A 22,228-nucleotide genomic window follows, 5' to 3' on the forward strand; every position below is an offset into this window, starting at 1 on the left:
GAGTGTATAGTGCGGTGTCTAAGAGTGTAGTGGATAGTATAGTACGTAGCCATGGCAGGATGGTGGAAGGGGAGTGGTGGTGAGCGGTGGTGAGTGGTGGTGGGCGGGCGGGCAGGCGGGTCACCTGACGTTCTGTGGGGCTTCTCCGAACAGGCTGCAGATCTCCTTGATCTGCTTGAGTGCGGGGATGACCCACTTGTCGTTACGCAGCTCCTCGATGAAGCGGTCGATCCACTGCATCTTCTGGGAGTCACGGTCCTGCGTCACAACAACAACACCACCACCACACGGTCACCACCACCACCACTAGCACACCGTCAACACCACTACCATCACTAGCACAAGGTCACCACCACCACACGGTCACCACCACCATCACTAGCACACCGTCAACACCACTACCATCACTAGCACAAGGTCACCACCACCACACGGTCACCACTACCATCACTAGCACACCGTCAACACCACTACCATCACTAGCGCAAGGTCACCACCACCACACGGTCACCACCACCACACGGTCACCACCACCACACGGTCACCACCACCACACGATCACCACCACCACCATCACTAGCACACCGTCAACACCACTACCGTCACTAGCACAAGGTCACCACCACCACAGTCACCACCACTAGCACACCGTCAACACCACCACCATCACTAGCACAAGGTCACCACCACCACCACAAGGTCACCACCACCACACACGGGTCACCACTACCACACAGGTCACCACCACCACTTGCGCGTGTGCCCGTGTGCGGTGCGTTAAGTGGTGCGTGCCTGCGAGCAGCTGTAGTCCAGGATCTTGATGTGCGCGCTCAGCGCCTGGTCCATGATGTCGACGGGGACGTCGTCGCTGTGTGCCAGGTTCCACAGCAGGCTCAGCACCTTGTGGGCCATCACCCCGTCCTTGTCGTCCTCCGCCAGCCGCCGGATCAGCTCCAGCAGCTTCTCGCGCTGCTTCTTGCTAGCGTTGGTCCAGCTCGCCTGGTGAGGGCGAGCGGAGGGTGAGCGGGGGGAGTGGTGAGGTGGGATGATGGGAGCGCACAAGCGAGCGTGCTCGGTCGCTCACCCGCTCCCACCCACTCACCCCCCTCTACCACCCACCCACCCACCCTCTCACCCCCCCCTACGAAGCCACCCACCTTAAAGCAGTCAAAGAGGTGGTCGAGCTGCTCGGGGGAGAAGTCCCAGGCGAGTTTGGCGAGGAGGTCGTGGACATTCTTCACAATCGCCTCGTGCTTGCCGGCCTGAACACGCGGGGAGACACAAGGGGGAGACACAAGGGGACAGACACAAGGGGACAGACACAAGGGGACAGACACAAGGGGACAGACACAAGGGGACAGACACAAGGGGACAGACACAAGGGGACAGACACAAGGGGACAGACACACAGGGACATGGAGACAGAGACATGGTGACACGGGGACAGAGACGTCCTGTAACCACAACAGATTCATGGGGATAGCGCTGCCTTTCCGTGTCTACCCGTGTCTCCCTGCATACCCTCGTATGTCCCCGTATCTCCCCGCACCCCCCCCCTACACCGTATTTCCCTGCGTGTCGTCTCCCCACGCGTCTCCGCGTGTCCCGCCAAGCGTCCCCCCACTCATCCCGCCAAGTGTCCCCGCGTGTCCCCCCGCGCGTCCCGGTGTCAGCTGCGCATCCCCACATCCCCGTGTCCCCCGCGGGTCTCCGTGCCTGTGCGGCCCAGATATTGTCGAGGTCCTGCAGGGTGAGCGCCTTCTCCTTGATGACGAAGCGCAGGATCTTCTCCAGCTTCTCCACGTACTGCGGCTGGTGCAGGCTGTCCCGCAGCACGATGGACAGCACGCCGTTCTGCTGGATCCACTCCTGCTCGCTCGCACCACCACGCACCAGCAGCACGCACGAATGCACACGCACCAGCAGGCACACACACGCACCAGCATACACACGTACGCAAAAACACACACGCAGAGACACACACATGCACAGACACGCACACGGCAAAGATCACCTACGTAGCCTTCAACAGCCCATCGGGGCAAGTGCTGCTAGTGCTGCTAGAGGCACATATGAAGGCCGGCAGGGCACCCCAGTGGATGGTGTGGCCTGCACCACGCATGCCCGGACGGCTGTCTTTGTCTCCCCAGCGCTGATGCTCACATCCCGCACCAGGTGAGCGGGAATCGAAATCGGACCTCTGTCAGGTTCGTAATGGCACTGGGATACGCGGGGAGACCCAGGGGGAAACAGTGGGGACACGTGGCGAGACATGGACAGACACACGGAGAAGACACAGGGACACGCGGTGGGACACGCGGGGAGGGCCCAGGGGGAACAGTGGGGACACGTGGCGAGACACGTGGGGGGAGACGCGTGGGGGAGTGGGGGGGGGGGGTCACATACGGGGAGACACGCGGGGATACATGGGGTGGCAGACACGGAGAGATACGAGGGGGAGACACAGAGACACACGGCGTGACAAGAGGAGAGGCACACTCATGGGGGGGGGCGAGAGAGACAGGAAGAGGCGTGGCGCTCACCGCCATGCGCTCTGCGGTGAGCCACTCGTCGTCATCTGCGCCGCCCCCGCCGTGCCGGTGCGTGTAGTAGGAGACGCTGGCGATCACCTTGTTCACCTCGTTGAGCGCGTTCATTTTGCCGTTGAACGAGGAGATCTGCAGCAGCCTGCGGGGTCGGGACGGCGAGGGGGGGGAGAAACGGGCGTCACCTCTTCGTCCACCTCGTCTAACACCTCCACCACCACCTCTCAACCCCAGACCGTAGGATCATCGAGGCACAGCAACTCCAGGATGCGACCCACCACCTCCTCCTCTACCTCCCTCCTCTACCTCCACCACTACTACCTCCACCACTACCACCTCCACCACCTCCTCCTCCACCACCTCCTCCTCCACCACCTCCTCCTCCACCACCTCCTCCACCACCTCCTCCACCACCTCCTCCACCACCTCCTCCACCACCACCACCTCCTCCACCACCTCCTTCTCCTCCTCCACCTCCTCCTCCACCTCCTCCTCCACCTCCTCCACCTCCTCCTCCACCTCCTCCACCACCTCCTCCACCACCTCCTCCACCACCTCCTCCACCACCTCCTCCTCCACCTCCTCCTCCACCTCCTCCTCCACCTCTACCACCTCCTCCATCTCCACCACCTCCTCCTTCTCCACCACCTCCTCCAACCACCTCCTCCACCCACCTCCTCCACCCACCACTACCTCCTAATCCACCTCATCTCCTCCACCCTCCCACCCCGCACCGTAGGATCATCTTGAGGCGCAGCATCTCCAGGTTGCGCACCACCTCCTCCTGCCCGGGCACGCGCGATGCCAGGTTCTTCAGCGACTTGACGATCATGGAGAGGGCGTCGTTCTTCGCCTCGTTCTTCGCCTCGCGCTTCAGCTCCTCGTCGGTGAGCCCCTCCAGGAACTTGGGCACCATCTCCACCAGCGGCAGGAAGTGCGAGCGCACCGTGTGCGGGGTGAGCAGCTCGTAGCACAGCCCAAAGGGCCTGGGGGTGGTGGTCAGGGGAACAGAGGGGGAGGGGGGGGTTGGTGAGCCGCGGAGGAAGGGAATTCGTACGTATGTACAGTATTCCTACCAGACAGTCTCGTCCCTTCACCTGATGAAGGCCGCTTGTGTTGTGGCCGAAACGTCGTGAGAATATTATTGTTATTTTATTTTATCAATTTATTATTTTATTCTCATTCTACGTGACTTTACCGAAAGAACCAAAGAAGATGAATCATTGCAGTCACGAAAGCTTTAAATCGAAATGTACAGTATGTTGAACTTGTTTCGCACCGCATGCAGCCAACCGTGCTAATCGGAGGTGCAGTGTTCAGTCTATGGGAAGTGTTAGTCTATGGGTCTCTGTATAAATCTACGTACAGTAAGTTGAACTTATTTCGCACCGCACGTAGCAAACCGCGCTAATCGGAGGTGCGGGGGGAAGGACAACAAACTAAACATAAAAAGCAGTTCTAAAGAACCGAGTTGTCAATATAGACGAGGATTTAAAAGAGCACAGCTCCCAGTGGCTTACTAATCCCGGAAGAATGAGACTCATTGAGACCCACAGAGATCCACAGATACCCACAGAAATCCACACTCATAAGTAGGTATATGTTTGTTTGCATACTTTACCACAACCGTGATATGTGGTTAATGCAGACTCGACAATGCCTTGTCGTGATAACGGGTGCTAATGAGGTGGTTGTCTTACTGTAACGAATCGGTTGCTGCACTATAATGAGGCTGTTGCCGTGCCAACAAGGTTGCCTCCTCACTTGATGAGTGCGGCGATGATGGGCACGTTGATGGCCGAGCCCTTGAGTAGGCGGTCCTGCAGGATCTGGAATCCGCCCAGCGCCCCGAACTTGTTGATCAGGTCCACCAGCCAGCCCTGCAGCACACACACACACACAGGCAAAGGTCCCCCAGGTAGCCTTAACAGACTGTCGGGGCAAGCGCTGTTAGCGAATAGCAGCGCCTATAAATGCCAGCACTCTGGCACACGAGGGGGTGGGTGGCCAGCACCATGCAAGCCCGGCCACCTGTCTCCCCCAGGGGCGATGTTTACTACACGCCGAACAAGGAACGCCATTTGAGGCCGAGCCAACCCAGGGGAAGCCCTGCACCGTCCACACACACAGAGACAAAGGTCCCCCAGGTAGCCTGTAGCAGGCGGATGGGGCAAGGACTGTTAGAAAGCAGCTGCACCTATGAAGGTCGGCACTTTGGCGCACGATGTGTCATCATAATCAATATTAAATTATGACGATCGTATTATTGGTTCTTTCAGTAAAGTCACGTAGAAAGGAAACAATAAAATAATAAAAGTATACAACAATAAAGTTCTCACAATTTAAAAGTTCTCACAATTTTTTATTGTTTTTTAATTATTTTATTGTTTCCCTTCTTCGTGACTTTACCGAAAGAACCAAGAATATGAATCCCTGCAGTCATGAAAGCTTTAAATCAAAATTTATGACGATCATGATAAAGATTATTGTTGATGGATTATAAATTATTGATTATGGATGATATATTATTGACGATAGATTATTGATGGATGACATTATTAATGATATTAATGGTGGATATGTTGATTGTTAGTGATTAATGATGATTACAACGATCGTTACAATGACGATGGTGACGACGATGATGATTAAGATGACAATGATAACAATGATGACAATGATGACAATGATGAAGACAATGACGATACAATTACAACGATACTCCTTGGGTCTTTCGGTAAAGTCACGGAGATAGAAAAATAATGACATTTATTATTTTCCTATCTACGAGTATGAATTGCTGCAGTCACGAAAGCTTTAAGTCAATTACAATGATGATCACAATGACGATCACAATGACAATGACGATTACAATGACAATGTAGTGGGTGATGGCGATGGCGACCTTGGGCGAGCGTGGGTCAGGTGGGCGCGCGTGCAGCTCCTCGTCCGTGGGCGTGGCGCCCGCCGGTACGGTCTCGCTGGCACGCGTGCCGTTGTAGATGTGGAACTTGCAGTGCGGGTTGAGCGCCGTGGCCAACAGCTCGAGCAGCGGGAACCAGTCCTGCGCCAGCTTGCACACGCACAGCTCCACCAGCCGGTGCGTGTTTGAGATGATGCAGCGCTGCACGTGCGTATGCATGTGCACGTGTGTGTGCGTGTGTGGGTGCGTGGGTGCGTGCGTAGGGGGGAGAGAGGAGGGCGACACGGGATAAGTTGCGGACGAGGAAAAGCAGAGGCCCCAGACGGCGCCACTTATGCCTGAAGAGCGGTGATCACTGGCGGAGCCATTGGGGGGGTGGGGTGGCACGTGCCCACCCAATGATCCGATCGAAATCCCTAATTTCGATTGGATCATTGGGGTTTATTAGTAATAAATTGGCATTTTGCGACCAACACTGCCACTGTGTAGCATATTATTACATGCCAGAGACTCTATGAGATGATAGGACAATAGTCTGAGTCCATAATTGGCAATAAGTAACGGCAAAGCGGTTATAAGTGACTCACAGAATAGTGTGCAGTTGCGTATACAGTACACGACTTCCCTGAAGGCATTCACCTTCAGCGAGTGTGATGCCGATCACATGCAGTTCGAATTCGACCCTCGATCGTCGAATAAAAAGCAAGGGACAAGTCCTTACTAACAACTCCTCTATCATTTTTCACTGCTTGAGGGGTTGCCCCCCCTACCTGAAAATCCTGGCTCCGCCATTGGCGGTGATCAGTTGGCCGATCAGCTGACTGAACAGCAAACCGATGCAGACTCCTTTTACCATCAACCACCATGGCCTTGAAAAAGTCTGTGTGCTGACGGTGACCGTGCGTGTGTACGTGCATGCACGTATCTCCGTAGATATGTCCATGCATCTGTGTGCGTGTATCTTCATGCGTGTGTATATCTCCGTACGTGTGTGCATATTTATATGCGTGTGTTTCTCTGTGCATCTGTGCGTGTGTCTGCATGCCCAAGCAGCTTCTGTTTGACCACATCGAGGGGGCTAAACAGGCACGACTCTGGCTGGAGAAGAGATGGACTGATGCAATATGGGAGAATGTGGAGCTGAGTCAACTTGTCGAAGACTGGTATCAGTGGTGTCAAGATCGGCCTCTATGGAGGAGGTTCGTGAAATATGCTACTGGGCAATTGGAGGCATTCGCCCTCCAGGAACAACGGAGGGCAGAGGAGCACAATAGGGGGTACAGATTGTGCATCTCAATGAGCCAACCCATGGCACGTGGGTCTGTCCCATGACCTCCTGTCAGCGAGCCTTCGACACTTCACGTGGCCTCAGAGTGCACCTGACTTGGCACGTGCCGTGGTGATATCACCGTCACTTAGTGGTGAATAGCGGGTATTGGTGTGTGTGCATCTGTCCATGTGTGTATCTGAGGGGAGCGGTCGTGTAGTGGTTAGGGCTACAGACCTGGCGACCCGGGTTCAATACACACTCATGGCCAACACTATGACGATTATTTGAACCGGTCCTGGGTCTCCCCTAGATCGACTCAGCCTCAAATGAGTACCTGGTGTGATGTGCAGACATCGCCACTAAGGAGACAAAGGCGGCCGGCATGGTGTTGGCCACCCACCCCCTTCGTGTGCTGTGCCGGCCTTCATAGGTGCTCGCTAACAGCACTTGCCCCTACAGTCTGTTAAGGCTATACGGGGGATCTTTGTCTTTTTTGTGTGTATGTGCGTCTCTGTGCGTGTGTACATACGTGTATCTCATATTTCCAGCCGCTGACCGCCTCGTCGGTGAGGATCTTGGTGAAGGAGATGGTGAGACCATCACGGAAAAACCGCTGGCACGCCTCGCTCTTCAGGTCCAACCCTGCAGCACAATCACCTCTCACTCACTCAGCCACTCACTCACTAACCCACTCACCCAGCCATTCACTAGCTCACTAACCCACTCACCCGTCCAACCACTCACTCACCCGTCCACTCAATCCCCCGTCCACTAACTCATCCACTCACTCAACAACCCACTCATCCAACCACTCATCCGGCCACAAGCTCACCTGCCCACCCACTATCTCACCCACCTACTATCGATCTCACCCACTCACCTAACCATTCACTCATCCAGTCGCTCGCTCAGCCGCTTACCCACCCACTCAATGACCAAGGCGCTCACTCACCCACCTACTCACTCACCCACCTACTCACTCACATGACGCACCCTCCCCCTTCCACCCACCTTTTTTGCAGAGGTCAATGGCGGCCTCCAGAAGTACCTCCAGTTCCCCCTTGGGCAGCACTGGTACGACCCAGCGTGGCCTGCGATAGGGTCAAACCATCACATGGGGGGGGGGGGACGGGGAACACCACGCATGTGGGGTTCAGCGGAACCATTTCGGAGTCTATAGGTGTCCATGTAAGTCTCTGAGTCTGCATGCGAGTCTATGGGTCTCCATGCGAGTCTATGGGTCTCTATGCGAGTCTATGGGTCTCTATGCGAATCTATGGGTCTCTACGCGAGTCTATGGGTCTCTACGCGAGTCTATGGGTCTCTACGCGAGTCTATGGGTCTCTAAGCGAGTCTATGGGTCTCTACGCGAGTCTATGGGTCTCCATGCGAGTCTATGGGTCTCTACGCTAGTCTATGGGTCTCTACGTGAGTCTATGGGTCTCTACGCGAGTCTATGGGTCTCTGTGAGTCTATGGGTCTCTGTGAGTCTATGGGTCTCTGTGAGTCTATGGGTCTCTACGCGAGTCTATGGGTTCTCTGTGAGTCTATGGGTCTCTACGCGAGTCTATGGGTCTCTACGCGAGTCTATGGGTCTCTACGCGAGTCTATGGGTCTCTAAGCTAGTCTATGGGTCTCTGTGAGTCTATGGGTCTCTGTGAGTCTATGGGTCTCTGTGAGTCTATGGGTCTCTGTGAGTCTATGGGTCTCTGTGAGTCTATGGGTCTCTGTGAGTCTATGGGTCTCTGTGAGTCTATGGGTCTCTGTGAGTCTATGGGTCTCTGTGAATCTATGGGTCTCTGTGAGTCTATGGGTCTCTGAGTCGATGGGTCTCTGAGTCTATGGGTCTCTGTGAGTCTATGGGTCTCTGTGAGTCTATGGGTCTCTGTGAGTCTATGGGTCTCTGTGAGTCTATGGGTCTCTGTGAGTCTATGGGTCTCTGTGAGTCTATGGGTCTCTGTGAGTCTATGGGTCTCTGTGAATCTATGGGTCTCTGTGAGTCTATGGGTCTCTGAGTCTATGGGTCTCTGTGAGTCTATGGGTCTCTAAGTCTATGGGTCTCTAAGTCTATGGGTCTCTACGCGAGTCTATGGGTCTCTACGAGAGTCTATGGGTCTCTAAGCGAGTCTATGGGTCTCTACGCGAGTCTATGGGTCTCTGTGAGTCTATGGGTATCTGTGAGGCTGTGAGTCCTATGGGTATTTATGTCAGTCTATGGGTCTCTATGCGAGTCTACAGTACTGTACGTGAATCTATAGTACTCGACATAAGTCTATAGGTCTACACAAATCTATAGGTCTCTACGCGAGTCTATGGGTCTCTGTGAGCCTACGTGAGTCTATAGTACTCTATGCGAGTCTACGCGAGTCTATAGTACTCTATGTGAGTCTACGTGAGTCTATAGTACTCTATGTGAGTCTATAGTACTCTATGTGAGTCTACGTGAGTCTATAGTACTCTGTGAGTCTACGTGAGTCTATAGTGCTCTGTGAGTCTACGTGAGTCTATAGTACTCTACGTGAGTCTATAGTACTCTATGTGAGTCTACGTGAGTCTATAGTACTCTACGTGAGTCTATAGTACTCTATGTGAGTCTATAGTCCTCTATGTGAGTCTATAGTACTCTATGTGAGTCTATAGTCCTCTATGTGAGTCTATAGTTCTCTGTGAGTCTATGTGAGTCTACGTGAGTCTATCATTCTCTCTGTGAGTCTACGTGAGTCTATAGTACTCTATGTGAGTCTACGTGAGTCTATAGTACTCTATGTGAGTCTACGTGAGTCTATAGTACTCTGTGAGTCTACGTGAGTCTATAGTACTCTATGTGAGTCTACGTGAGTCTATAGTACTCTATGTGAGTCTATAGTACTCTATGTGAGTCTACGTGAGTCTATAGTACTCTATGTGAGTCTATAGTACTCTATGTGAGTCTACGTGAGTCTATAGTACTCTATGTGAGTCTACGTGAGTCTATAGTAATCTATGTGAGGCTATAGTACTCTATGTGAGTCTACGTGAGTCTATAGTACTCTATGTGAGTCTATAGTACTCTATGTGAGTCTACGTGACTCTATAGTTCTCCGTGAGTCTACGTGAGTCTATAGTACTCTATGTGAGTCTACGTGAGTCTATAGTACTCTATGTGAGTCTACATGAGTTTATAGTACTCTGTGAGTCTACGTGAGTCTATAGTACTCTATGTGAGTCTATGTGAGTCTATAGTTCTCTGTGAGTCTACGTGAGTCTATAGTACTCTATGTGAGTCTACGTGAGTCTATAGTACTGTATGTGAGTCTACGTGAGTCTATAGTACTATATGTGAGTCTACGTGAGTCTATAGTTCTATGTGAGTCTACGTGAGTCTATAGTTCTCTGTGAGTCTACGTGAGTCTATAGTTCTGTGAGTCTACGTGAGTCTATAGAGTCTCTCTGCGAGTCTAGGTGAGTCTATAGTTCTCTGTGAGTCTATAGTACTCTATGCGAGTCTACGTGAGTCCATAGTTCTCTGAGTCTACGTGAGACTATAATTCTCTACGCGAGTCTATAGTTCTCTGTGTGAGTCTACGTGAGTCTATAGTACTCTACGTGAGTCTATAGTTCTCCACGCGAGTCCACGGCTCCCCACGCGAGTCTACACTTCACGACGTGAGCGGCGAGCTATGATGAGGCACGAGGGGAGCGGTGACGAGGGCGCGATGAGGTGTGTGCGTGTGTTTGTTGGTGGAGGCGAGTGGGGCGAGTGGGGCGAGGGGTCACCTGTTGATCATGTCGTCCAGCTTGGCGAGCTCCGCGTGGGGAAAGGGGGGCTCCTCGTCGTTTGACGACGAGGTTGGGGGGGGGTGGCTCCCCTCCCCCTGGCCCAGATCGGAGGATGAGGCGGCGGAGGTGGCGGCCGTGGCCGGGGTCGCAGGGGTGGGGGGCGCATCGGTGGGGGAGGTGGGCAGTGGGTTCTGCACACAAAGGCAAAGATCCCCCGTATAGCGTTAACAGACTGTAGGGGAAAGTGCTGTTAGCGAGCACCTATGAAGGCCAGAACGGTACACGAGGGGGTGGGTGGCCAGCGCCATGCCCGACCACCTTTGTCTCCCCGATGGCGATGTTTACACACCGCACCAGGTACTCATTTGAGGCTGATTCGACCTAGGGGAGGGCCAGAACCGGTTCAGAAAATCGTCAACGGTGGTGTTGGCCATGAGTGGGAATCGAACCCGGGTCGCTGGGTTCGTAGCACGGCACGCTAACCGCTACATCACCGCTCCCCACACGAAACACACACAGACACACACACACATACACAGAGGAGTGACAAAGGTTTCCCTCGTGTAGTCCTTTAACAGACTGGCCGGGGAAAGTGCTGTTAGCGAGTAACACCTATGAATGTTACAGACACACAAAAGATCCCCTGTGTAGCCTCAACCGATTGTCAGGGCAAGTGCTGTTAGTAGCGAGTAGCAGTGTCTATGAAGGCTACTGGCAGGTCACAGGACAGACCTAGGTGCCATGGATTGACTGACTGATATGACTGGCAGATGCACCACCTGTGCCCCCTACTGTGCCAACTCGCTGCGTTTTATCAGCCCAGCGCTCCGCCCGTGGTTGTGAGCGCCGCTCCTCCACCCTCCGCTTTTTTCTGGAGTGACTGCCTTGAACCACCCGGAAGCCTCAAGGTGCACCTAGCCTGGCACAGCCCGGTATCATCCTTCATGAGCCTCCTCCTCCAGAGTCCAATCTCGGCACTGCTGGCACGAGTCACCGGCCAGCGCCGGTGCTGTGTGTGTGTACACAATGCTGTCCCGTATGTTTACACACCGTGCTGTGTGTGTGTTCACCCAGTGCAGTGTGTGTGTATTCATCCCGTGCTGCGTGTGTCTTCACCCCGTGCTGTACTGCGGATATACGTGTGTGTGCTCGCTGTGCTGCGTGTGCTCCCACTATGCTGCGTGTGTGTACGTGCGTGTACGTGTGTGCTCGCTATGCCGCACGCCCGTGCGTATGTTTGCTCCCACTATGTTGTATGTGTACGTGTGTGCTCCCACTGCCCCGTGTGCGTGTGTACGTGTGTGCTCCCACTGCCACTGCGTGTGTGTACGTTAGTGCTTGCTAGGCCGCCCGCCCGCATGGGCGTGTGCATGCGTGCACATCTACGGTGGAGAGCGCGCGTTCGTGCGTGCATGCCGACGTGCCGTGGTGTGCATGGGTGACGGCGGCTGGCTGGGAGGCGACGAGTCGGCGGCGTTGCCACCCTGGACGGGCTGCGCCCCTCCGGGCTGCGGCGAGGATCCGGCCGCGTCGCTACCCCCCGCGCCGCCACCACCGCCACCGACGGGCGACCCACGGGTCGTGGCTGTCATGGCGGCAAGAGCGGGGCACAGCCTCGCTATCTTGTCAGGCGACGGGGCGGGGAGCCGCCGGAGCGCCTCCCACCGGCGCTCGCTGCCGCTCTTGCGAGGACGTGGACGACGAGACGAGATAGAGAGACGACGAGGAGGAGGATGAGCACGAGGAGGAGGACGCTGATGCGATTGATGTGGTCGTCGAGACGGCTGGAGCAGGGCTGAGCACGAACGTGATGGAAGCGGCCTCTCTCTCCCACAGGCCCGCAGAGAACATTGCACTTCCTGAGGTGGTGTGGAGGTAGGACAGAGGGGAGAGAGAGGACAGAGGGGTAGAGGGCAAGTGCTATAAGCGAGGAGCACCTGTGAAGGCCGGCATTGTGGCACACGAGGGGTGGGTGTGGCCAGCAACCACTCCCGGCCGCATTTGTCTCTCCAGTGGCATGTTAACGACACACCGCACTGGGTACTCATTTGAAGCCCAGGATCGGTTCAGATATTCGTCACTGGTGTTGGCCGTGAGCGGAAATCGAACTCCGGTCACAGGGTTCGTAGCGCAGCGCGCTGACCCGCTATACTATCGCTCCCCACTCACTCACAAAGATCCCCATGTAGACTTAACAGACTGTTCGGGCAAGTGCTGTTAGCAAGTAGCACCTATGAAGGCTGACACTGTGGACGAGGGGGGGGGGGGTGGGTAGCCAGCACCACACCCGGCCGCCTTTGTCTCCCTAGTGGCGATATTACAGACTGCCGGTTCAGATAATCGTCACTGGTGTCGACCGTGAGCGGGAATCAAACTCGGATCACTGGGTTTGTAGTACAGCGCGCTAACCGCTACACTACCACTCCACACTCACTCATTCACTCTTGCAGAGAAGGGAGAGAACATACAAAGTAGAATGCAATGTTGTTGACGTTATAATAGTTTATTATACCGTAATAAATAACGCTAGCCATGTTAGAAAGGTCATCAATATTAATATAGTAGAATGCAATTATGTTAATGAATAAGTGTAATGCATCGTTATAAATAAAGTTAGATAACAATATGACTTGCGTAACACTCAGCCACAACCTCTCCAACCACAACAACCTCTCCAACCACAACAACCACTCCAACCACAACCACAAGCTCCCAAAACAACCACAACTATACACCACTCAAATCACAATCACGCATAACAAAAAGTGCACCAACACCTACACACGCACACACAACTGCTCAAACACAACAACCCAGAAGACAAAGTTAAAGATCCCCCGTGTAGCCTTAACAGACTGTGGGGCAAGTTCTGTTAGCGAGCAGCGTCTATGAAGGCCGGCACGGCACAACAAGAGGGTGGGTGGTCAGCACCACACCCGGCCGCCTTTGTCTCCCCAGTGGCGATATTTACGCATCATACCAGGTACTCATTTGAGGCCGAGTCGACCGAGGGGAGGCCCAGGACCGATTGAAATAATCGGCACTGGTGTTGGCCATGAGCGGTAATCAAACTCGAGTTGCAGGGTTCGTACGCAGGGCGCTGACCGTTGCACTACCCCGCATACACAAACACACAACCACAGAGAAGACTTGCCATGCAAACCAAACTATGGACCTATAAAGGTATAGTAACCCAGAGACAGAGATACCTAGAGACTAACACTATTTAAAACTATCATTATTTTGCTCGGCAAGGCCCACGGAGCTGCGTAGGTCTTTTTTCAGAAGCGAGCTATCACAAATGATAGCTCAACAGAGTGGCTTATCACGTGAAAATATAGAGCACCAGCCAACTACTCTAGAACCCATGATGTTAATTCTAAATGAGAAAGGAAAAAACTGTACAATCCAGAGAAAAATCCACGCGACCACAGGGAGAGTGAGAGAGACGCAGACTCCAAATATACAACAGGCGTTAGGGTCGGGATCAAACCCACGACACCTCCTGTATACCATGCGAGGTCGTTAATAACTCGCCACTGTGGCGCCACTCACCCATTGAGATGCATAGAGACAGAGACATAGATAGACTCACACAGCCTTGGACTAACGCGCTGCTATATAAAATCTATACTAGATATAACATAAAAGATACCCCCACTCAGCTGACAACCAATTATGGTGGAGCTGCTTGCTGTTCATTTAGGGTCCAGCTCTCTCCGATTGATCCATAGCCCCCTCGCCACTTCCCCCCCCTCCCCACCCTTAGCACTCACAATTCTCTTTTCCTCCATTGCCTCTAGAGAGCTGGTCTTGCAGATAGGCCCTGTCACAAACCCTGGCACGCCAGAGTACGTACAACTTTTTTGCACCGTATGTAGCCAACTGTGCTAATTGGAGGTGTAGTGTATAAGTTAGTGTACTGTGTAGTGTATAGTGATGTCGTGTATAGTATAGGGTAATGTAGGGTTGTGTATAGTATAGGGTAGTGTATCGTGTATACAAGTGTAGTGTATAGTGTAGTGTATGCAGAACTTCTTTCGCATTCTGCCTTTTGTTTCGGACGTTAATTCATATTTTACTGCTATTCCATTAAAAAAATTAAGTTAGGTAAACTGCCCTGGTTAAACCTTTGCCGTTCCGAGACGTCTGCAAGTTGCAGGGTGGGTGGGTATCCCATGATCCACCAAATCGCGGAACGCGCGAGCGGTTCAGCGTTCATGTTATTTAGAGAGGCAGAGTATCAGTGCCATCGTTTTTAAAGACTTTGTTACTCACCGCAGAGAACCGCAGCGACACGACCGCCACCACTCTATGATAGCCGGCGCCAAACTGTGCCACACGCCCTCCCGCGTGGCCTTGTGGGGAGCCTCGGTATGTCTTCCGACCTGAAGGCGTACCGATATAAAGTTACTTTATTTTAGAGCGGACGGAATCGGAAGAAAAGCTGATGACGTAAGCGTACATCATCGGAATGGGAAAGGGTTAAACTACCCTAACCATAAGATCCCCACCCTAAGATGAGGTGCCATGGTAGCTCGGAGATGTTAAATACCTCGCCCGGCATACAGGACGTCACGGGTTCGATCCCGACTATAAAGACGCCTGCTGCTGTATATATTTGGAGTTTACACGTCTCTCGCTCTCACCGTGGTCGCGTGGATTTTTCTCCGGGTCCCCCAGTTTTTCCCTCCACATTTAGAATCAACATCATGCATTTAGAGTTATTGGGCGGACGATGATGATGTCACTTCGTTGAGCTATCATTTGTGATAGCCAAGTCGCTTCTGAAAAGAGCTATATAGCTCAGTGGGCCTTAACTGGTAAAATAAAAAAAATGTGTTTATTTAAATGTCCCCCCACCCAAAAAAACCTTATAGTTGTATTAAAATATATATGTTCCGGTAATATGTATCGTTTTGTATTGCTGGTATTTAGAGAGAGATAAGTGAATGCATTGTGTCGGCAGGGGTGGGTGGTTGGTGGGGGAGCTGTGTGGTCCGAATAACTTTTTTTTTAATTCGCCGAGTGGTCCGTAGGCCAAACAAGTTTGCGAAACACCGCTGTGCAGAGGGGCTACAAGTTTCCAAGGGAGGGTCATGACCGTGGCCAAGAAGAGCCGGACAGCTTCGTGTGGAACGACAGGCCCAGGTAGTTGAGAAATCCCCTGCCGAACAGGAGCTGGTCATAAGGGACATTGCCCAGGTATGGAAACTTTTTACACTCTATCTACAACTGCCCCACCTCTCATGGCGAGTTGAATGGGTGGAGTATTTCATGATGAAAAATACCCAGGCAGATGCTTAGTTTTGGTGGGGCTGGCACGCTCCAGGTTCAGCAATGAAGCCTCCAACTTCTTCTCAGAGTGAGTAGCAATCACCAGAATCATCAGTGTCAACAGCATGGTTGGCCAATAGGGAGCCATCCCTTGACTGCACCTGGGAAACGATCAGCCTCCCATTGTATCGGTACCAATGGAAATAATTCCTTTGGTACAGCCATGAAAAGCTTCTCGAACTGTGGTAAAAAAATATGTTAAATAATGTAGAAGCCAGAGGACAGACCTTGTCGCATCCCAAGGGGAACAGGGAATGGCTCCGACTCCTAGCCGCGCAGCTTTACCAGAACCTTCCTACCATCATTAAGGTCCTTAATGATTGTGCGCAGAGTCAGGTACCGCGAAAGCACGAAGAAAAACCCCAGAGTGCATGCCTATTGATGGTATCATAGGCCTTGACCAGGTCAATAAAGCAAACGGAAAGAGAATATGGCATCTGTGCATGACCACCCTGGTTTGAAACCAAACTGCGCTCCACAAGCCTCTCTCCTCAGAGTGCTGCTGGTAAGGGGGTGTGATGTTGTTAAATCCTTGCGAGGACCTTTACCGGCATCACACTGAGGAGGGAGATGACCAAGTAGTTGTTACAGGGCATCGTTCCAATCTTGTGAAACCCATCCTGTGGTCAAGAAAGTTGTGATGTCATATCGGGCAGTCAGCAGACAAATGCCACCCTCCCTCAGCACCTCTGCCCGGCACTTTAACTGTTCTCAGACTGGTGTGCTCTTCGTATTTCATCAACAGATGGCACCTCAGCCAGCCACAAGGGGAAACTGCCCCTTCTTCCAATATTTGAAGAACGGCAGCCAAAGCAGGCGCATCCCCCACCTTTCTCCCAGACTTTTGAGGCAAGTGCTGTTAGCGAGCACCGATAAAGGCTGGTATGGTACACAAGGGGGCGAGTGGCCAGCACCACGCCCGACCGCCTTTGTCTCCCCAGTGGCAATGTTTACACACCACACCAGGTATTCATTTGAGGTCGAGTTGACCTCGGGGAGGCGCAGAACCACTCGCCTACACAAAGATTCCCCGTGTCGCCTCACCAGACTTATAGGGATAGTGCTGTTAGAGAGCAGCACCTATGAAGACTGACAGAACACACGAAGGGGTGGGTGGCCAGCACCATGCCCCACTGCCTTTGTCTCGTCAGTGGTGATGTTCACTACACACCGCACCAGGTACTTATTTGAGGCTGAGTCGAACTAGGGGAGGCCCAGGACCGGTTCAGATAATCGTCACTCACCACGACCGCAGCACCAACATCCTCATCCTCCAGAGCATCCTCACCACTGTTATTAACCAACACCACCACTACCCTCACCATTTTCACATGTACCAACATCACACACACCATTACTTTTTACCCTCACCACCGCTGTCATTACACTCACCACGACTCTCACCTTCACCACCATCACCACTCTCATCACACGTCTCCCTCGCCACCATCCCTCCTCCGCTCTTTTTACCTCACAAGCGCCACCATCACCACACTCGCGAACAGTTTAACCCTCACCACCACTGCTGTCACCACTCACCATAACCATCACTTTTACCACCATCACTTTCACCATCACCCTCACCACATTATCCCCTCACCAACACCCATCCTCCCCTCTTATTTACCTCACACACGCCACCATCACCGCACTCACCATCACCGCACTCACCATAACCCCCTGAATCGTCACCACACTCACCACAACCTCACCATCCACTCTCACGGCAACACCAACCTCACTCCCTCCCCATCACCCTCCTCCCTCACCACTCACCACACCTCTTCAAAACCACCCCTTCGTTATTCCGCAGGTTCGGACCTTGCTGCGATGGCGGGCGAGGGAATTTAACAAGACACCGAAGGCCGCAGCCACCGCCACCTCCCTCCACCCCCCCACCCCACCACCAGCGCCCCGGGGCGGGCAGGGGCGACCAGGCAAGCCCGTAGGCTCCACCGGGAGGTGATGGGGCCTAGTTTCTTTCATGCGCGTTCGGCTCGTCTCTTGGGGGCGAGGGTCCCTTGCCCATTGTCCTCTTAAGCTTGGACCCCCCTCCTTCTATCGAGAGATCGGCAAGGGCCCCCCCCTCCACTATTTCCTTGTTTTACGTGGACCCCCCCTCCGCCCCCCTTGAGAGAGGGCCCCGGTTGTAAATAAATTATTAAATAAAGGCGGGCGGGTCAGCAGCCATTTTCCCTCGAGTCAGCTGCTGCTACTACTGACTGCCGGCGATGATCGCCCTCCCGTTCGTGTCAACAAAGCGAGCCCCCCAACACCCCCTCTTTAATACCCCTTTAAATAAACTGGAGGGGAGTGGGGGGGGCTCATAACCTCGTAATAGGGGTGGAGGAGGTGAGGGAGATCCCACTCACCACTCGCCAGACAGAAGGCAGTCGAACTTGCTCACAAACTCACCCGCCAGTCAAGTCACCTGGCGTTTCCCCCTCCTCCCGTGTAAACAAGGCGGCCAACCCCACCCGCCCTCTATCCCGGTATGATCCCATAGATCAGACACCCCCTCCCCACCTAATGAGGGATCCACCCACGCCCTTTAATTGGAGGGTGGTCCCCCGTTCCAGCCACAGACGAGAAAACTTCGCGACCAACTCACTCACTCAACCACTCACTCACTCATGTACCCACCCAACCATGAAGCCACTCGACGACTAACTTACCCCCAATCCATTTAGCCACTCCACGGGCTCACTAACCCACGCATAGACCCAACTATCACTCACTCACCAACCCACTCACCTATTCACTCACTCGTCTACTCGCCCACCCTCTCACAGATTCGCTCACCCATTAACACACCCACCAACTCAATCCCCCACTCATTAACACTCAACTAGTCACCCATCTCACACACCCACTTACTCACTATCCACCAATGTACTCACCAACCCAGCCATTAATCCACGCACTCTCCCTCACCCACTCACTAACCCACCTATTATCCGACCAACCCACCAGCTCACCAACCCACCGGCTCACCAACCCACCGGCTCACCAACCCACCAGCTCACCAACCCACCAGCTCATCCTCATCCACTCGCCAAACCCAGCCACTCGCCAAACCCAGCCACTCACCCTCACCAACTCACCCAAACTCACCCAACCCGCCCCACTCACCCGAGGCCGGCGAGCGGATGTCCCCGGCTCGAGTTTTCGGCCGAGGGTTGAGCGAGGCCCGGGGTAGAAGGCGTGAGGGTGGTGGTGCTCGCTACGGAGGTTTCTCAAATCTTATTTCTCCTTCTTTTACCCACCTCAAGCTGTTGCCTCTTAAGAGAAATGGGACTACGGATTATTGTGTAACTTAGCTGCTGCTGCTGGTTAAGATGGTGGTGGTGGGTGGAGGGAGGCGACAATCCGATTGTTTAGCTGCAACCGATTCTACTACTGCTGCTGCCGTGGTGGTGGTGAGTGATTGTGGTGGTTGTGATTGTTGTTGTATTGGTTGGCCTCGCCTGATCTAGTCTACTGTACCTCAAGGTAAGATGGTCGCGGGCTGGGCCCAAGGGTTCACACGGATGCCAACCCACGGCTGACAATACACCACCCACCCCCTTCCTCCTCCTCCTTCTCCTGACGCGTCTTCTCTTCTTCACCTCGTCTTGCTGCTGCTTGCTGCCGAGACTCGGGCCTCTCTAAACCCTCGCGTTTCCTCTCGGCGGCGGGGTGACGAGGCGAGCGACAGACAGGATGGGTGGTGGTGGTGAAGATGAGGCGGGGAGATGCTGTAGCTGCTACCGCTGCTGCTGCTACAACTGCCCAGCTTGCTGTTGCCGGAGGGCGGGCTGTCAAAGATGGGGGGGGGGGGCGCCTAGCTGAGCCCGTGAGCCGATTCAGGGGGAGGGTAGGAGAGGCGAGGTGGTGGCGAGGAGGTGGCGAGGCTGCCGGAAAGATCGCGACGTTAGCCCCCCTCGCCGGAGCGGAGAGAGATAATGGCAGCGGTTGTGGGGGGGGAGTGTGGAGGCGAACATCGCGTCATAGGCGGGTGAAATCGAAGGCGGCCATGTTGGGTAGGTGAGGGGACGGATGTCGGCTTTGGCGGGTCACCCACCCCTTAGCAAGATGGCGGCGAGGTCACGTGACTAATTCACCAACCGAGGCGCGCGCGGACCCCCTCTCTCCATAGGCGGGTGAAGCCGAAAGCGGCCATGTTGAGTAGCTAAGAGGGGGGGGGGGGGGGCGTTGGGGTGCTGCCAGCTATGACGGGTCACCCATCGCACTCCACCCAACCCCCTTATCAAGATGGTGGCAGAGAGGTCACGTGACACTTCCCCCCCTCTCCATAGGCAGGTGAAGCCGACGACGGCCATGTTGAGTAGGGGGGAGCAGCTATGGCGGATCACCCAGCCCACTCCAGCCCCTCCGTAAGATGGCGGCAGCGAGGTCACGTGGCTTCTTCACCCCCTCTCCAACACCGGCAACTGTTGGAGAGAGGGAGGGGGACCACCCCCCCCCCCCCCAGAATTGTCAGTCACGTGACGGAGATTTGTCCAATTGGCACGTACGATGAGGGGTGGAGAGGCGGGATTCGATATCCGGTGGGCTCCCATCCCCCGTTGGGGTTGAGCTCTCGGCCAATAGTGCCCCCTCGTGGCAGCAGTCACGTGCGGCCGAGACAGCCAATAGCTGTGCGCCATCTTCAACGGGGGGGGGGGCTCCGCCGCCCGTACCCCCCCCTCTCCACTCCTGCCCCTCCCTCCCAGCCCCTTGCGGTCATTTATAGATCGTCGATGACGTCACGCCCAAGCAGCCCGATTACATCACCGTGATGACGTCGCTAGCATTGTGACGTCACTGGCATGCGGTCAGGCAAACTGTCATGAAACTAAACTAGAATCAAAACAATACAAAATGTATATTCTTGGTTCTTTCGGTAAAGTCACGTGACTTTACCGAAAGAACCAAGAATATGAATCCCTGCAGTCACGAAAGCTTTAAATCAAAACAATATAAATGTGTTTCTATTTCTCCAGGTGTAAGGTCCCACTGAGCTGTATAGATCTATCACAATGATAACGAAGTAGCTGATCATATAGAGAGAGAAACAGCCACGTGACCACGAGGAGAACACGCAAACTCGAAATATACAGCCCACGAGCCTCCTGCATACCAGGCGAGGTAATCTCGACACCGTGGCACCCTCTTTGCATATCGGTATGTTTTTGCATATATATAGATATGCAAAGAGATACATAGGGGGACTATGGAGCGAAGAGCACTCCAGTCTACGATCCTTCAACGGAGGAGGAGCAAGAGCAAGAGCCAAATTAACTCTCTCTGCTGACTCGCACTGCCCATAGACTCAACACAACCCATAGACTCAACACTGCACCATAGACTCAACATTGCCCATAGACTCAACACTGCCCATAGACTCAACACAACCCATAGACTCAACACTGCACCATAGACTCAACACTGCCCATAGACCCAACACTGCCCATAGACTCAACACAACCCATAGACTCAACACTGCACCATAGACTCAACACTGCCTATAGACTCAACACTGCCCATAGACTCAACACTGCCCATAGACTCAACACTACCTATAGACTCAACACTGCCCATAGACTCAACACAACCCATAGACTCAACACTGCCTATAGACTCAACACTGCCCATAGACTCAACACTACCCATAGACTCAGCACTGCCCATAGGCTCAACACTACTGATAGACTCAACACTACCCATAGACTCAACACTGCCCATAGACTCAACACTACCTATAGACTCAACACTGCCCATAGACTCAACACAACCACTCAACACTGCACCATAGACTCAACACTGCCCATAGACTCAACACTGCCCATAGACTCAACACAACCCATAGACTCAACACTACCCATAGACTCAACACAACCCATAGACTCAACACTGCCCATAGACTCAACACTGCCCATAGACTCAACACTACCCATAGACTCAGCACTGCCCATAGACTCAACACTGCCCATAGACTCAACACTGCCCATAGACTCAACACTACCCATAGACTCAACACAACCCATAGACTCAACACTGCCCATAGACTCAACACTACCCATAGACTCAGCACTGCCCATAGACTCAACACTGCCCATAGACTCAACACTGCCCATAGCCTCAACACTGCCCCTGTACATGAATCAGTCCCCCTTTTCCTTAACATCCTTCCGGCCCTCTCTTATAGCCTCACCACCTCTTATCCATCGCCCATTCTCTTCCTCTTCCCTCCTCCCCTCGCCCTTCTACTCCTTCCTGTCCCCCCTGCCCTTGTGTGACCTCTAAGCACCCCTCTTTTGCTGTCATGTAGTGTACAATGCTGTACACATTCCTGTACTGTACTGTACACTACGGGAATAACAATTGTGGACGTCTAAACCTCATTGTGAC

General features: G+C 53.6%; 1 protein-coding gene across 7 annotated transcripts in view; it reads right to left on the bottom strand.

Moving 5' to 3' along the window:
- The window catches only part of USP9X (ubiquitin specific peptidase 9 X-linked), a 60,602-nt gene extending 40,788 nt beyond the window's left edge, over positions 1 to 19,814 (bottom strand). For 2 of the 7 annotated variants that reach the window (XM_076058353.1, XM_076058347.1), the window contains exons 1-13: positions 18,968 to 19,814; positions 11,923 to 12,357; positions 10,496 to 10,689; positions 7,751 to 7,830; positions 7,269 to 7,381; positions 5,452 to 5,670; positions 4,311 to 4,426; positions 3,281 to 3,532; positions 2,544 to 2,688; positions 1,717 to 1,869; positions 1,158 to 1,262; positions 793 to 999; positions 125 to 258 (exon numbers count right to left, since the gene is read on the bottom strand). In XM_076058353.1, the coding sequence (XP_075914468.1) occupies positions 125 to 258; positions 793 to 999; positions 1,158 to 1,262; positions 1,717 to 1,869; positions 2,544 to 2,688; positions 3,281 to 3,532; positions 4,311 to 4,426; positions 5,452 to 5,670; positions 7,269 to 7,381; positions 7,751 to 7,830; positions 10,496 to 10,689; positions 11,923 to 12,090 (1,886 nt within the window). In that variant the 5' untranslated portion in view covers positions 12,091 to 12,357; positions 18,968 to 19,814. Of the gene's footprint in view, positions 1 to 124; positions 259 to 792; positions 1,000 to 1,157; positions 1,263 to 1,716; positions 1,870 to 2,543; positions 2,689 to 3,280; positions 3,533 to 4,310; positions 4,427 to 5,451; positions 5,671 to 7,268; positions 7,382 to 7,750; positions 7,831 to 10,495; positions 10,690 to 11,922; positions 12,358 to 14,776; positions 14,887 to 16,383; positions 16,456 to 18,207; positions 18,230 to 18,967 lie in introns of those variants that run through there. The other 5 variants (XM_076058348.1, XM_076058351.1, XM_076058349.1 and 2 more) reach the window with 5 other exon arrangements.
- Between the last annotated feature and the right edge of the window lie 2,414 nt (positions 19,815 to 22,228).

This window comes from Petromyzon marinus (genome assembly GCF_048934315.1).
Source record: "Petromyzon marinus isolate PM22_M1 ecotype Great Lakes invasive population chromosome 70 unlocalized genomic scaffold, UKy_Petmar_22M1.pri1.0 chr70_unloc.3, whole genome shotgun sequence".
NCBI lineage: Eukaryota > Metazoa > Chordata > Hyperoartia > Petromyzontiformes > Petromyzontidae > Petromyzon > Petromyzon marinus.